This window comes from Phalacrocorax carbo, chromosome 14, assembly GCF_963921805.1.
Source record: "Phalacrocorax carbo chromosome 14, bPhaCar2.1, whole genome shotgun sequence".
NCBI classification, from domain to species: Eukaryota; Metazoa; Chordata; class Aves; order Suliformes; family Phalacrocoracidae; genus Phalacrocorax; species Phalacrocorax carbo.
The window spans coordinates 12,039,331-12,054,506 of record NC_087526.1 but is presented as its reverse complement, the minus strand read 5'-3'; the positions used below and the strand labels follow the sequence as shown (position 1 = coordinate 12,054,506).

The window sequence follows — 15,176 nt, the reverse complement described above, 5'->3', positions numbered from 1 at the left end:
TGCCTGCCAGCACAGGTCCAGCTGTGATTTACGGGGAGGAAGCTGCGGCAGTTGCAGGCCTGGCTCTGGCAAGGAGCTGTGCTACGGTGCCAGCCGCAGCCAGAGAGAGGGGACTGTCCCCAGGAAAAGCCGCCCTGCTTGGCCTGTCCCAGCGCAGCAGGGCTGGGGATGTCCCTGGGAGGGCAAGGAAAGGAGAGCAGCCCCCAGGGGCAGCTGCTGGCCCGGCCCGTGCCCTGCTCACACCCGAGCCCCTGCGTGCGCCCGCTGGCCGTGCACAGCGCCCACGGTGGACACGAGAGGCGGTGGGGCAGCGGCGGGAGCCTTGGGGAGAGGCTGAGCCCCTCGGCCCCAAGGCTGTGCACCAGGGTGACGGCCCCCGGGGTGCAGCGCTGGTGGATGTGGCGCCCCTGGGACCCCACACGTGCCGCGGCACGGGGCGTGTTGCACACGAAGGACCCCACGCAAAATGTGCTGTGGGGTGGCAGGGCCCCATTGCACCCTGCGCTGTGGGGTGCGTGGCGCACCGGGGGACCTATGTGTGCCATGCAGGGTATCCCCAGGAGTGCTGTGGGGTATGTCGCCCTGGGACCCCACACGAGCTGTAGGATGCCGCTGCACACACACACCCCCCCCCCCCCACGCGTGCCACACCGCGGGGGTGCGCGCGGTCACCCCGAAACCCCACAGTCGGCAAAGCCCGAGGTGCGTGATGCTGCGGGGCACCCCAGGCAGGCCGTGGGGTGGGGTGGATGGGATGGGGTGGGGTGGGTTGGGGGGGATGTACAGGGGTGCGCGATCTCCGCGGACCCCGCTCGGGCCCCGTGCGCGCTGCGGCGCCTCCCGTGTCCGTGTCCCCCCCGCCGCGAGGGGCCGCGCTCCGCCCCGCGCCACCGCCCCCCTCCCTTCCCTCCCCTCCTCCTTCCTCGCTCCTCCTCCTCCTCCTCCTCCCCGCGGCCGGGCATGGGGCGCGGCGGGCGGCGCTGAGCGCGGCGGCGGCGCTCCGGGCGCTCCCGCTCCCCTTTGTTCACGGCGCTGATGGCGGCCGGGCCGGGCGGCGGCCCCGGGGCGCCCAGCGAGGCGGAGGTAGCGCACCTCTGCCGCAGCCTCGAGGTGGGCACCGTCATGACCCTCTTTTACTCTAAAAAGTCGCAAAGACCCGAACGGAAAACTTTCCAGGTGAAGCTGGAAACGCGGCAGGTCACCTGGAGCCGCGGCTCCGAGAAGATCGAGGGGGCCGGTGAGTGCGGGGGGACGGGGACGGGGACGGCCGGGAAACCGGGGCGGGAGGGGAGGAAAAGGGCTCCGGGGCGATGGGTGCGGGGCGGCCCCGGCAGGAGCCGTCCGGGGAGCCGCCGTTCGCCCGCTCGGAAAGCGGCGTGAGGCTCGGTGAGGAGGAGGAAGGGGGGAAACAACTCCCCCCCCCCTCCTCCGAAGGCCAGCCTGCGTGTGCCCGGCATCTCCCGGGGGGGCGGAGAAGGTGTCCGGTTTCCCCGCCCGGGCCGGCTCCCGCCGCACGGTGACCGGTACCGCCATGGCCGCCCCCCGCGCCGCCCCCCAACTTTCTGCATCCCTCTCCGGCGTCAGACTTCCCCTGGGATGAAGTAGGTTCCTCTTCCTTGGCTAACAGCACCTAAAAGCCGTAAGGAGCCTCAGAAGGAGGCGGGATTAGTTTAAGCCCTTTTGGGGCTGCATCTCAGAGCAGGAGATGAGACGAAACGGCAAGATCCAAAAGCAGAAAAAACAATCCAAAATATTGCAATGCAATTCTGTCCTCGTCCCTTCTCCCCGTGGCGCATCTGCCCCAGGATGATGGCACAGGGTGAGGTGGAGCACGGTCAGCCTGGGCCCGGGTCCGGCAAACCCTGCCTGCAGCAGCGGGCGCAGTTACGGGCAGAGCAGCCTGCTGGCCTCGCTTTCCCGCGCGTGATGTGGACCTCTAGCACGAGGGGAAAAGATTTGTAAGAGATGTCAGTGTAAAACCACAAAGATGGGTGGGAAGGGGGAGAGAGCAGGGAGGCCCCACACTGGGAAACTTTTAACTGTGGCGTTGGTTTCCTAGGTTACTGCTGTTTCTCTTAAATCACCTTTCCCGCCCCCACACGCACCAGCACAAGGACAGTGTCTCTGTTCGATGCTGGAGGCGAGGAAGAGGGGATGCGCGCGAAGGCGATGTGACGGAAGTCCTGGCGCTGGCTTTGGCGCGGCGGCGCGTTGGCGCTGGCCTTCCCCGCGCTGAGGGATGCGACCGGGGTGCAGCGTGGCTGTGGAGGGGTTGTCGTTCCTCCTGGCAAGTGCTGCTGGCCCAGAGTGGAAAAGTTGGATGCTGTTAGTATTGCCAGGGAGCTCAGGTGGAGAAAGGAGGCGGAGGTGATGGTTAGGTCTCTGTGGCAGGGCCACAAAATGCTTGTGCTTCCAGTTTGGAGCTTTGGTTTGCTCTAAGACCCTTGGAGTCCTCTAGCTTCTGCCCAGCAGCATCTCCAGGCAGATCTGGAAGGAGCCTTGGGTTCCGTTAGCTTCACTGGGATGTGAAGCTCCCCTGTGCGGCGCCCCGTTGGCCCTGGGTTGAAGCTGTGCTTAAGCTGAGGCAAAGCACCCGTTTGTTTTGCTGGCGAGGCACTGGTTTCTGACAGCGCCTACAGACTGCGCGGGTCCATGGTGGGACGGAGGTCCCCACTGATGTCTACATGGGCGATCGTTTCTGTGGGCGGACCTAAGCACGTGCTGCAGCCCTTGTAAGGCTGGGACCTGAACTTTGGGGAAATTTAGAAAGCTTTAACTTTTGTACCAAAACCATGGTGGTAACAACGATGATAATGTTGTGGCTGCCGGGACTTCTTGTGCTGTGTGGACAGCCCAGAGCAGATCAGTAAAAGCAGAGAGCGTGTCACAGGGACCGAGATGATCACATTAAAAAAATAATAAAATCCACGGGTTTCTAGCAAAAGAAAAACAAGAGTTGGGGAACACGGGACAGCCAGGTCCCTCGTGTTCCTTTAAACGTAGCAGTGGAAATTTCTTGGGGTTCCTCTGCTGTGCCACAGGTGAGTTGTCTGCCTGGTGGCCACGGGCTGTGTGCTCCCCGTCATGTGCCTCCCAACACACGTGATGATGTCCCGCAGTGCGTGTAACCCTCCCGAGAGGCAAGATGGGCCATGCTGGGGAGAGAGGGCATTAGCCTGAACAGCTGCTGTATCTTCAGCCGTATCTCTCTGATGCCAGATGCTTTCACCATGGCTTCCTCCTTACACCCGAGTATCTCGCCCTACCCTCAGTCCCCTCCTCTGGTGTCACCCAGCAGCCGGAGCAGCACCCATCCGCTCACCCCTCTTCCTTCGCAGGGCTGAGAAGTAGAGCTTTGCTTTAACGCTTCCTGGACAGAAGCGTGGGAGCTTCAGGTGGAAATATCGGCTTGTGTACACAAATAGTGACTGTGTATCTAGGCAGGCGAGGCAAAGCCACTCGATCAATGGCCAGCAATTCTAGGTTGTTGGCCAACTTCCCTATTTTTATCTGCATGTGCTTTCTGGGTGGAAAAAGGGTGCCTGTGAAAACCCAGGTGTGTGACAGCTCCGCTTCACGTGGCAAATACACTGATGTATTCCCCTCCTGGCTCATCTGCCCCTTGAAGACAGGCCTTTACTGGCTCAGTGTTCACATGGCTGTGGTGAGAACCAGAGGGGGAAGTGACCTGGAGTCAAGCTAATCACTGTCCGTGCGGGGTAGTTTTAACCATGAGCAATGTCTGAGCCACTTCTCCCCACAAAGATAAGCCATCCTGGTGTGGGGAGCAGGAGGTTGGGGCTGGCAGGAAGATTGGGGTTTGGTTTTTGTGGCAGTACTGATTTGGCTCTAACTTGCCATATGAGTGAGGCCATGAGCAGAGGAGAGCAGCCAGCTGTGAGATGTTCCTTCACATGGAACAGCATCTCCACTGGGCAACGTCTGGGGGTCCACAGGTCAAAGACTGCTGTGTTCGTGGGTTGGTAATGAATATTCTTGTGTTTCTTGAGATACGGAGACCAGCAAGGAGCTTCAGAACCCCCTGGACACGAGTTAGTTGTCTAAGTAGGAATGATCCTGGGTTTTTATCTATTTCAGAATGAGTGAGTATCCATGGTATGTCACATATGGAGGGCTTAGGTTCAGGGCATGTCTGTGTAGATGGCCATGTCTTGGAGAGGTATCTGTTTCCCTGAACACCCCAGCATGGGGGATCTGTGCTCCTTTCTTTGCACTTGGTGGGTTTTGCAGAAACGAGATGTGTATTTGTCCCAATGAAGGGTAGGCAGTGCTGGGGAACCTGGCTCCATTACTGACCCCGTTGGGAAGAGCACGGACCCCATGGCTGCAGCTTGGGAAGCCTCCTTCATGGCAGGCAGTGCATGAGAGGACAGAGCGTCAGCAGGCTCGTCTCCACGTGGCCTCAGGCACGTGGGCTAAAGCTGAGGTGTGCTGGGAGGAGAGGGCTGCTGGGCACAGTCACAGTCATCGTTCCTTGGCATGGGGCTGCTCGTTTCAGAGCTTCAAGATCGCTGCGGGTGGTGTCGTGGAGCTGCTGCCTCCCCAGGATCTGTGGGTGCTTGCCTGTCAGTACTTCTGATCTCTTCTGAACTCTGGGTGGTTGCAATAGTCAACCAGTTGTTTGCCTTCGCCTTCATGAAAAGCTCCGTTTTGGTGGCGCTTGGCTTTCTGGTGCCTGCTGACTTGGAGCTGACAGGGGACACCCCACCACTGGAGAGGAGGACGCCTGGAGGAAGGTCCAGGGAAACCCCCATGCTCTGTGCCTTTGGTGCCTCAGCAGTGGTGTGCTGTCGGTCTGACAGCTTCTCCCTGACCGCATGGGTGTGTGGCTGCCAGCCCCGCTGCTTGTGCTCAGAGGTGCTGGGACATCTTTTGTTTCAAGTTACTTACTGAAGCGAGTGGAATCTGAGCTGGCCTCTGGAAGGAGCTTTTGGCACGCAAGGACAAAGTCCTTAGTGTTGAACAGCATCTCTTAACAGCAGTGAGATTGGACCAGAGGGGTGCTGACCGGGGAGCGGTTTGTGTTTGGTGGGTTGGGCAGCATCACCACACGTGCTATAGACGTACAGGCAACCAGCCAGCTTTGCTGGCCGCCGCCAAACTGCTCAGCCTTGCCTTCCCCCTGCCCGTGAGCCGGGAGGTGTTGGGGCCGTGCTACGCTGGTGCCGAGAGGGGCAGGGAGCCCTAGCTGGTGTGACAGACCTCTTCTTCGTCCCCTTGCTTTGTAACCCTTGTGTAGCGCTTTGTGAGCGTTGCATAAAGAGTGACCTTGTGTGTCAATTGTCAGCGTGTGCGTCCCCCACTCCTCCCCTCCGTGAGCAGCTCTGACTCGGCAGCGGGCAGAGCAGGAGCTCCAGCCAGCTGGGCTCCCAGATGAAGAACCTCTTCTGTTGGAAAGGAACCATCTCCCGCTCTTTGTGAGGCTCTTCAGCTCGCCCCAGAGCGCCCTGGCTCTCACTGAGCAGAATCGGCTGAGGCACGGGGAGGAGGGGGCCAACTTGTCTGTGCGGGAAGCCTTTTGCTTTGAGAAGCACTCACCTCCTCCTCCTCCTGTACTTTTTCAAAACTCAAGCTGTGCAAAATGCAGTCCTGGTTGGGGGGGGGAGTAATTTTTTTCAATTAATATTTGCTTTTATCCAAAAGGGTTTCAGCCAGCTCTAATTACCAATGCATTGCTTTCTTGCTAATCAACTCTGCAGAGGGCCTGGCTGTTACGATAGGAAGAGCTCTAATAATTTTCTATTCTTTTTGTTAATCACCCAAAGCAAAGTAGAGCTAATCCCTCAAGTCATTTGTTTTACGCATATTTTTTTTAAACTTCCTGTGTTACGCAATTCTTTTTTTAATATAAAAGGGTCTTTATAACTTTCATAACTCGACATGCTGGGGGGTTATAACTTTACAACATTCATAACTCCACATGCTGGGGGGTTATAGGCCAGCTCCTAATTGATCTGTTTGCCTTGAAACACGTCAGAAAATTCAGAGAGTTTGCTCAGAGAGCGAGCTGAAAATTTGGAGCAGATGTTTGTTTTATAGAGGAGAGGGAGGGGGGGAACCACCTCGAAAGAAACCCTGGTTGCATTCTTGCTTTCAGTGAAATGAGCTCAGTCCCGTGGAGGTGGAGAAAAGCCATCGCCTGTGTAAAAGAAAAGGCAGGAACTGTAAAATATTATACAAAGTGACTCTGAAGGGTGGCTTGTACTCACCTCATCCTTTCCAAATACCTGCCTCTTTCGTTAGTCCACTGAGGCACAGCTTTTTTGTGTGTGTGTTTTGTTGGGGTTTTTTGTGGTGTTTTTTTTTTTTAATTTTATTTTTTTGAGGCCACCTGAACAAGCTGAGGGGCTTGGAGCTCTTGAGAAGGGAGCAAGCCAGAAATAACTGTCAAGGATAAACAGACTTCAGAGTCAGATCCTCCTGGGATGCAGGGTGGCTCCTGCACCGGCGGGTCCCCTCCTGCTCCACCACCCCATGGCCGCAGGATGCAGCCCCTCGCGGCACGCAGGGGCTGGGAGGAGGGGAGCTTGCTCCCGAGGTGCCTCGAGCAGGGGCTGCAGGAATTGCTCGCGTGGGAAGGTGGGAGTGTGGCTTGTGACCATCATAATAGTTAAAGCTGCTCCTGCTGAAGCTTTGCTATGGATGTTTCTTGAGTGAAGGGGTGTTTTGTGTTGTTACCTGTCCCCTTCCTGCTCACTGGGATACTTGTGTTAAACTGGGGAAGACGGATGAGCTCTACTCTGCCTTCACCTCCAAACTGAAACAGCCTCTTTCCCTCGCTTCACATCCCTTTGTCATCTCCTTCCTCCTCTCAGTAGCACCTTCCAGGAGGAACAGGTTAGAAGATCCCTGCTCGTGCAGTAGTAAGGCACGTCACAAATTACCTCCTCCTTTGATCTCTCAAAAGCTTCTCTGCAACCCAGAGAGCAGCTAGAGGTTGGCCAGCTGGGAGACCTGTGCTCCACTGTGGTACCTGCACCCACATTGTCCATCCATCTAGTTCCTTTGTTTGCCAGCCAACCTTGTGGAAGGTATTGGCTTATGGGTTTTAAGCTCAGTAAAACGTGCTGGAGAGGTTTTGCGTAGTGTCGGACTGATTATTTCTCAGCTACGCCAAGGGCCTGAGTGCTCCAGGTTTTTCAGGGCAGAAGCGATGCGGTTTGGCTTTCTCCCTGCCTGCAGGCAGCCGTGTTGGCTGGACACCATGTGTGGCGAGAGGAGCGTCTGAGTAAGCTGGATCTGAACATCTGGCTTTGCAGAGGAGCACCTCGCGTGCTCGGTGCCGTCACCACCCATCTCCAGGGGCAGTTTTGTCATGGGATTTCATACAGGACTTCTAATGTGCCTCATCTCCAGGCTGAGCTAGCAGTTGCACAACCCAATCTGTGACCTTTTTACTGCTCTCTGTTTTAGCTCCCGCGCCTGCACTGCGGGGGTAGTCATTCTTATCAGCGAAGCGTTTGCTCAGCTCGGTTATCTAATCACGGTGGTGTGCACTGCGAAGATCCCGAAGACGTGCCGGCTGTTAGCAATGCCCATCGCCTGTCTCTGCACCAGCAGGCGTGTGACCCTCTGCATGTCTTGCAGACTGCAGATGGAGGAGAGGAGGCTTCCCTGCAGACTCAGCAGGAGTCTAGGGGTGAGTCCATGCTAAAGTCCCTGTCCCTGAGCGGTGCTAAGGTCCCTGTCCCCAGGCCTTGCGTATGGTAGAGCAGGCTTGGACGCCAAGTTGCCCCGGGGGTGCAACCTTCGTTTAATTTTTGTGATCCTGGGAACTCGGGCACTGCCCTTTGGCTGGAACCTTCCCCTCCAGAGAGCGTGGGGACTGTTGTCCTTTCAGAATTGACCCAAGTGACACTGCTGCACCATGATGGGTAGTCTGGCTGGGATGTAAAACTTGCTAATGCTTGGGATGGAGCAGGAGCTCTGTGAGTGCAAGCGCTCAGCTGAGGCTGCATTAGAGTTTTGGCTATATCACACAAGCTCTGCTTGTGTCCTGCCCTGATCAACTCCAGCAGCTTGGCCTGAGGATGATAACTTCTGAAGCTGCTGGAAGTGGAGCATGTTTGATTGTGTGTCCATCTCCTCCATCTCTACCAAAGTGGGATGCCGCTGGGATCGGTGTTCCAAACAGGTTGTGCCGAGCGTCTCATCCAGGCCATGAAACCGGCTGGCAGGAGCTGTGAGACTTCTTCCAGATCAGCCCGCTGTCGAGCATGGCGATCCTCAGTCCTGCATGGCTGTAGAAATACAGCAGGACCATGCTGCTGGCGGGCTGTAGCTCGTTAGATGAAGAGGCCAACAGCAATGGTCTCTACTAAATGGCAGGTCAACCGAAAGCTGGGCTGGTCGTTTGGGCTCAGAGGTCCGTGACTGCTTCTCGGAGCTGGGTGGCCTTGCTGGGGCTGCAGCGAGCCCCCCGTGCTGTGTCCCCATTCCTGAACTGTTGCGGGTTTGGTAGGACCTGGTGTAAAGCACATGAGGAAGGAGGGGTGCGGGGAGCCCAGGAAGAGCTTGCAGCATGTGGTGAGGAGGTGTCGGGCTTCAGTCACAAAAACCATATGCAGCTCTCAGTTTAAACCATTGTTGTACAATGAAAGGCAATGTTTTAAGTCAGTGGAGACTTCTCCTTCTTTCCTAGTGTGCTCTGAGGTTTAAGGGCAGTAGAAATGAGAAATCAGTGGAGCTTAAATTTTAAAGTCCTTAGAATGCTTTTGAAAAGTTACTCCCCCACATCCTCTCTTCTTCCCCTTGGCCAAACAGGCTCAGAGAGCGGATGGTGGAAGATGATGCCACAACACAGCAACTGGAAGTATACCTGTCTAGAGAAGGATGAAGGAAGGAAGGTTGTGTGTTGAACAGATACCTGCAGCTCTATGGAGAAAATTATTTGGTACCCGACAGCCAGGGATGCTCACAGAAACCTGTGACCATCCCAGCAAACATGGACCCGTGAGGCTTGTCAGCTCACCTGGTCACGGCGTTTGCTACTGCTGGCTCTCTCCTGCCAATATTGTGCGTACGAGATCAGTTTAATATCTAACACATCCTCTGCGCAGTGACTGTATCCTGCCACGGACGGGGGTGGGTGGGTGATCTCATGGCTTTTCCTCTGCTCTGACGTCCCTGCTCCTCTGTTCCGCCGAGCACGGTTTCTCTACCAGAGGCGTTGTGTCAGACAGGGGTGGGAGGGTGTCTCCCAGATTGGGGAGAGTCCTCAGGAGGGGGACACAGTGACAACGGCCATTCCCAGAGGGACTCTGCAGTGCTGGAGAAAGCTTTCCTCCAGAATGGTTATAATCTTTAAGTCTGAGGATTTTTATGCTGCGCAAACAGCTGTTTTACATGGGAGAAGCTTTTTGATGTTGATTCAAATGAGAAACTTCCTAATTTCTGAGAATTTTTTGCCTTTCTGAAAATCCCCCAGCACTTGGAGCTGCAGGCAGAGCTGTCTGCTTCTGCCCGATGGCTGTGCCGGGCTCATCCCCCCTGTCACAGTTCTCCCTGTCTCTGGGCAACTTGTTACCTCTTGGTATGTCCCCATCACATATCAAACACCTTGATACATCGGATGGCAGGAGGATGGATGATTGTGGAGCACCCTGAGCACCCAAAAGGCCAAGAGCTGGCACCTCTAGCAGAAGCTGGCAACTCTGAATCTGTAGAAGTCAGCAGAGCTTTACAACGCTGACAGCTCATACTCTTAAAGTCTCTGTGATTTTTTTTCAAACTGTTTTTCAGCTCAACCTCTGCTGCCTGTGTGGTCTGGTGGCTCTTCAGCTCAATTTGGAGCTGGGGGTCCTGAACTGGGCTGGCTGGAGAGCTGTGGAAAGCCTTCCAGAGTCTGGAACAGACCCCTCCCTTGCTTTCCCCTGCAGCTCATACCTTCTGTTTGCAAACGCTTGTGGTTCTTGAGGTTGTGGTCAATCGTGTCTCCTTGTGCTGTTAGTATGGTGTCCTGATGCACGCCTGCCTGCCTGCAGACAGGCAAACCCTCATCGTTGTTTTAAAATTGTCCTGGTGAAGGTCGTGGTCCAGCACATGGAGCTTCCATAAACGGAACGCTTTGCTGAGCTGACTTTGTCTGCTGGCCTTGAGGATGAAATGGCTAACAGCCACGGCAGAAGGGGCAGGACTGTGTGTTATGGGTTGTTTTTTTTCTCCCTCATCCATTATAAATGAATTTATTTTCTTTTTCTTGGAATATGACTTTTTTTTTTTCTGCCTTGACAAACTGAAATCATCACACCCAGAGCATGCTGCCTTGTATTTGCAGCCCAGCCTCTCTGCCCACCGCTGGCCTTTACCTGTACGGTGGGGGGGCGGGTGCTGCCTTCCTGCCCATGGCCCTTGGGGGAGCAACCACAGGGTAAATTGTTCTCTGGGACTGAGGTTGCCTCGGGTTGCCTTTTCCCTCTAGCTTCAACACCCATCACGCGGGAGCTGGATGTGGTCACCGTGCTGCGGCCCGTCCTGCTGCGCTGCCGGGATCGCGGCACCTGGGAGGTGGGTGCGGGAGGCCTGCTCGTGACAGCATGCGGGGGTGCTGTGGCTGCTCTGCTGCCTACTGACCCTGTGAGCTGCTCCAGTACGGCAGTGTCCTGCTCGCCATCTCTGCTGGAGCTCCCCCGATTCGCTCTGCAGTGTGCCTTACTCCTTTCCTCTGGGATTGTGCTGTGCAGGGCCCCATCCTGCTCCATTTGAGCATCTATCTGCGCTAGGGCCAGACCAGCCAGGGTTGGAAATAGTTGTCACTGAGAGGGGACATCAAGGAAGACTGTTGCGGCAGGCTGTGCCTCGCGGGAACGCTGGGTAGAGCAGCTGCTTGAGAGTCCCTTTCCTGTTTACTTGCTCCCAGAAGGGCCAGGTGATATGGTGATTAAAGGGCATCCCTCCTGCGTGTGCCGGTGCGTCCCTCATCCCTCCCCCTCGCCCTCTCTAGGGGGTGTTCCCACAAGTGCGGTTCCCAGCCTGTAAGCCAGGTCAGATAACGGGTGGCTGTGGGCAGGGGCTTGGCTGTGTTGGGATCACAGGGTGTCCAAGAGGACTTTAACCCCCTTAGCACCCTCTTCTGTAAATCTGCGCCCCATAAATCTGCTTTCCAGCTGGTGGAGAGGTGGGGTAGGGGCTGGCTCTGTTTGCTGAGCATTCAGGTGCTGCCTGACATGGTCCTTATTGGCACAGGCGGAGGGCAAGGCGCTCGTGCTGCCGGGCTGCACCGGAGCAGACGCAGAGGCTGCTGCCTCGTCTCTCCAAGCAGCCGTGCTCAGGTACCTCTGCCAGCGCCTGTCCCACAGGCGTCACTCAACCACCTCTGGATCCTCTGGCCAGGATCCTGGGGTACTTTGGTTATACTCCTCTCCTCTGAGCCTGCAGTCCTTGTCCTGCTAATCCTTGCCAGCTCACAGCCCTCCTCAACTTCAGAGGACCAAAAAGCTGTCCTGGGTTGCTGAGCAGTGCTGGGCTCCCCACGCTTGCTGGGCAGCAGGGAGTTGGTTCTGCTGGGACATAACTTGGCTCTACATCCCAGCAAAGCTGCAGAAATTGTTCAATTTTTTTTTTTTGTCTCCCTTCTTTGTTGTCTCGCATGTCATTTAATGTGTTGTGACATCCTGTTCTCAAGGTCTTGCTGCTGGTTGGAGTATGGTCCCCGTAATCCCCAGCAGCTCAGGTTCTGGGGCATGTCATGAGAAGGCCTAAGGGCATGAAGTTTTGGAGCATTGGCACATCAAGTTTGGTATGAACCATACAGCAGGTTGGTGTGCAAGCAGTAGGAGGTCTCCAGTTCTGGGGACCAAATAAATCCCAGGTGAGGTCAAAAAGAAACCCAAGTGGTAGAGGAGCCTGGTGTGAAGACCATCAGCAAGAGCTCCTGCCTCTCCTACGTAAACTGAAGATAATGTCTCTTGCTAGGGTGGTGTGTGGCTTAGGTAGTATCTGCTCAGTGTCTGGAGATCTTCAGCTGGACGGTGCTGTAAGAAGATGCCATTGACTAGTTATCAACCATACTCTTGCCTTGGCGATGGAAGGTGAAGCCCACACCATCAGTGCTCCCATCATGGTTAGTGCAGATAGAGCAAAACTGGTGAAAAGGGAAGAGGAGGTTCATTGTTTCCATTTTCAACCACTTTGAGCAGGTTTGATTTCACCAGCAGCTGCTCTAGTAACTCTGTCTTTTTCTCTGGTTCACAGTGCGGTGGGTGGAAGGGGATTGCATGGGGAAGTCTGAGGAAGAGGAGGAGGTGCCTCAGCTACTCGCTGCGTGGTGGAGACGCTGCAGCCCTGTGGGGCCTGTCCCACAGATAATGGCACGCAGGGAGAACTGGGGGGGGGCACGCATCTGGAAAACACATCTGTGCTTTAGTGAATACTCAGTCCTTGCTCTCTCAAAACAGCTTTTGAGTTGAGCATGGTGGGGGGAGAGGTCAGGCTGTTCTGGTGACCTCAAATGGCTCAGCAGTAGATGGGATCTGTCTTATTATTCTCTTCCCAACTTTACCCTGATGCTGAAGAACTCAAGCCCTGGTAGGGACAGGAACAAGCCATCTCCCTGATGCCCACTGAATGTCCTGGTCGGCAGTCATCTTTGCTGTTAAATCACTGTCATGGAAACTTGATTGCATCGGCTGCTGGGATGGATGAAAACTGAGTCATGGCATCTGAACACCACTGGCGTTTGCCACCAGTGTGACAAATCTTTTCTGTCCTTCAGTTTTCACTCCTCGCCTTTGTGCCCTGTCCTGGGGACAGTGTGTGGTCACTCTTGTGTCCATTTGCTTTGTGGTAGGGCGTGACTCCCTGGGCGTGAAAGAGTCAAGGCGGCACCTATGTTGGGTGCAAAAATCCCCAAAGAGCTCCAAGGAGAACTTGCTGCTGTTGGACACCCAGGTACCCAGATCCGCCTCTGCCAGGGCTTCCTCACTGGCTCTGCCAAGCTCCCGGCTGTTGTGCTGTGAGCTGTGCCTTCGACTTGCCTCAGGAACTGCTGGATTGCCGTGTCTGCCCTTCTTTCCTGATTGTTTTTTGCCAGTCTGCTCAGTCCCGTGCCCTTCCCGTCTCAGGCAGTGCTGGCAGAGGGTAGAAGTCTTCCAGCTGGCTGAGAGTCTGGGGACATCAGTGACCCTGTAAACTCAAGGAGAGGGATGTGGGGATGTTGCAATGAAGTGCTCCCTGTTGGGCCCTTCGATGGGAGACACTTGCGCAGGGAGCAGCTTTCTTGAGCATCTCACCCCCTTCCATGCTGAGATGCAGCGCTGTGTCAGGTGCCCCACTGACCCATCCCTGCCCTCTGCGGTACCTCTCAGATCTCCTTACTGCTCCATGTCTGCCCAGGAGGGAGGGGGAGCAGGAGAGGCTGGCTGGAGGAGCTGGGCTCTCAGATCTTCAGCTTCCCCATCCTCCTACCATTTTATTGTGCTCCTGTAAGGTCATTACATTTCTCACCCCGGCAGGGCCAAGGGGGATGGAGCCCTTGATGCCACACAGGAGAAAGGTCACCTTGGGGAGTGGCTTGCAGAGCCATTCCTAGACGGACCGTCTGTCCAGAAGCACCGGTGCCAAGCTTCCCCTTTCCATTTGAGTCAGTGGAAGCTTGTGCCTCTCAAACAGACCAGGCTGATGACTGAAGGGTGGCTCTGCAGGCTGCCCCAAGCCTTATTTCATCTGGGGAAGGGACATGGACTTCTTCAGAGCAGCATCCATGCAAGCAAAACTAGGGCTTTGCCCTAGTTAGAGTCGCTCTGCTTGTATTTGGGGTGGAAACGTGCTCCCGTGTCCTGCACAGTGAAGGCGCAACAAGTCCAGGGCTCTCATGGGTGCCAGCCTTGCATGCGGGAGTGGGTATGGTCAGCAGCCCTGGATGCCCAGCTTGGGATTCGGCACAATCCAGAAATGCCGGTACAAAAACCCACAACTTAACGCAGACAAAATTTCCATGGAGGAGAAGAGGGAGCCCTGAGGCATCCCAGGAGGAGGACTGTTGGGGCCCTCGCCTGGTGTTTGCCATCTAGCTGCCTGTCCCCATGCGCTCCCCACTGGTGCCCTCTCAGGGCTATCCTGCAGGGACAGGGTGACATGTTCCCTCCCCTGGGGTTGCTGGTGTCCAGCAAGGGGGGATGTTCATGCTTCCCAGACCCAGCACTGAGCTGGGTGAATTCTGCACAGTGAACCGTGACTCTGCTGCTGTACTTTGCAGACTAGTTGTGCTGTGTGGGGTTCACCCCTTCTCATGCTGGCTATCCTAAAACTGGGAGCCTGCACCCTGCTGTAGACAGATAAGGTAGCCTCTAAGAGAGGCCCCAAACTGCAAAGTGTTTGGGAGTGTATCTGGGGGGAGATATCAAATGCGCTTGCCCTGTTCTTTGTTTTTCCCAAGGTGTTCCCTGCTGGCTACCCCAGAGGTGAGGTATGGGCCAGATGTGCTCTCTCTAGTAGTCATGGAAGATATGTTTCTCTTAAAAAACTTCTTCTCACCTACCTCATGACTTGTGTAGGGCTGGACTGAAGTGCCCATCCTTCCTTGGACTGCAAAGGGAGCCCCAGTGACTAGCTTGCATGGCATGCTCCGTTTCCACTGACGGGGAGAAAGCCTGGGGGAGACTGGGAGAGCCAGCAGGAGCATAGCAGAAGACCATATGAGAAGTTCATTTGACCGGGGAGGAGATCCTGGCTGTGGGACTGGGGCGATGCTTGCTTTTTGCATCCAGCAAGCTCCCCTGTACCCTGCAAACATCCCTGCCAAAGAGTCTGCCGGCAGCAAAACAGCCTCGGGAGAGAGCAGCTGGGAGAGGGGGGATGTGGAGACATTCCCTATAATGACCCTGCTAATTAACTGCTGACCATTAGCCAGCATTAGGGCAGGATGCATTGGGTCGTTTCTCCCAAGCCTCTCTTTCTCCCTCTCCCCATTGGAGAGGTGTTGGCTGCAGGTGCCGGGAGGCAGGGCTGCTCATGGGACATGGAAGGGTCTGGGGACCGGGGGGCTCCTGGTGCTTCATCAGGGGCTTGGGCTGAGACTCTGTGAGTGCCTGTGCCTCAGCATCAGTTTCCCACCTCTGCTCCTTTGCTTTATTTGATGTTGTGGATTCTTGTCTGGCTTTGGGATGGACGTACTGGCGCGGTGTTTGTAGCAGAGCGGAGTTTGCTCTGGGCTGATA

General features: G+C 55.9%; 1 protein-coding gene across 4 annotated transcripts in view; it reads left to right on the top strand.

The window, feature by feature from the left end:
* The first annotated feature begins 943 nt into the window (after positions 1-943).
* PLCG1 (phospholipase C gamma 1) overlaps positions 944-15,176 on the top strand; it is a 50,530-nt gene continuing 36,297 nt past the window's right edge. For all 4 annotated transcript variants that reach the window (XM_064465757.1, XM_064465755.1, XM_064465756.1 and 1 more), the window contains exon 1: positions 944-1,237. In XM_064465757.1, the coding sequence (XP_064321827.1) occupies positions 1,036-1,237 (202 nt within the window). In that variant the 5' untranslated portion in view covers positions 944-1,035. The remainder of the gene's footprint in view (positions 1,238-15,176) is intronic.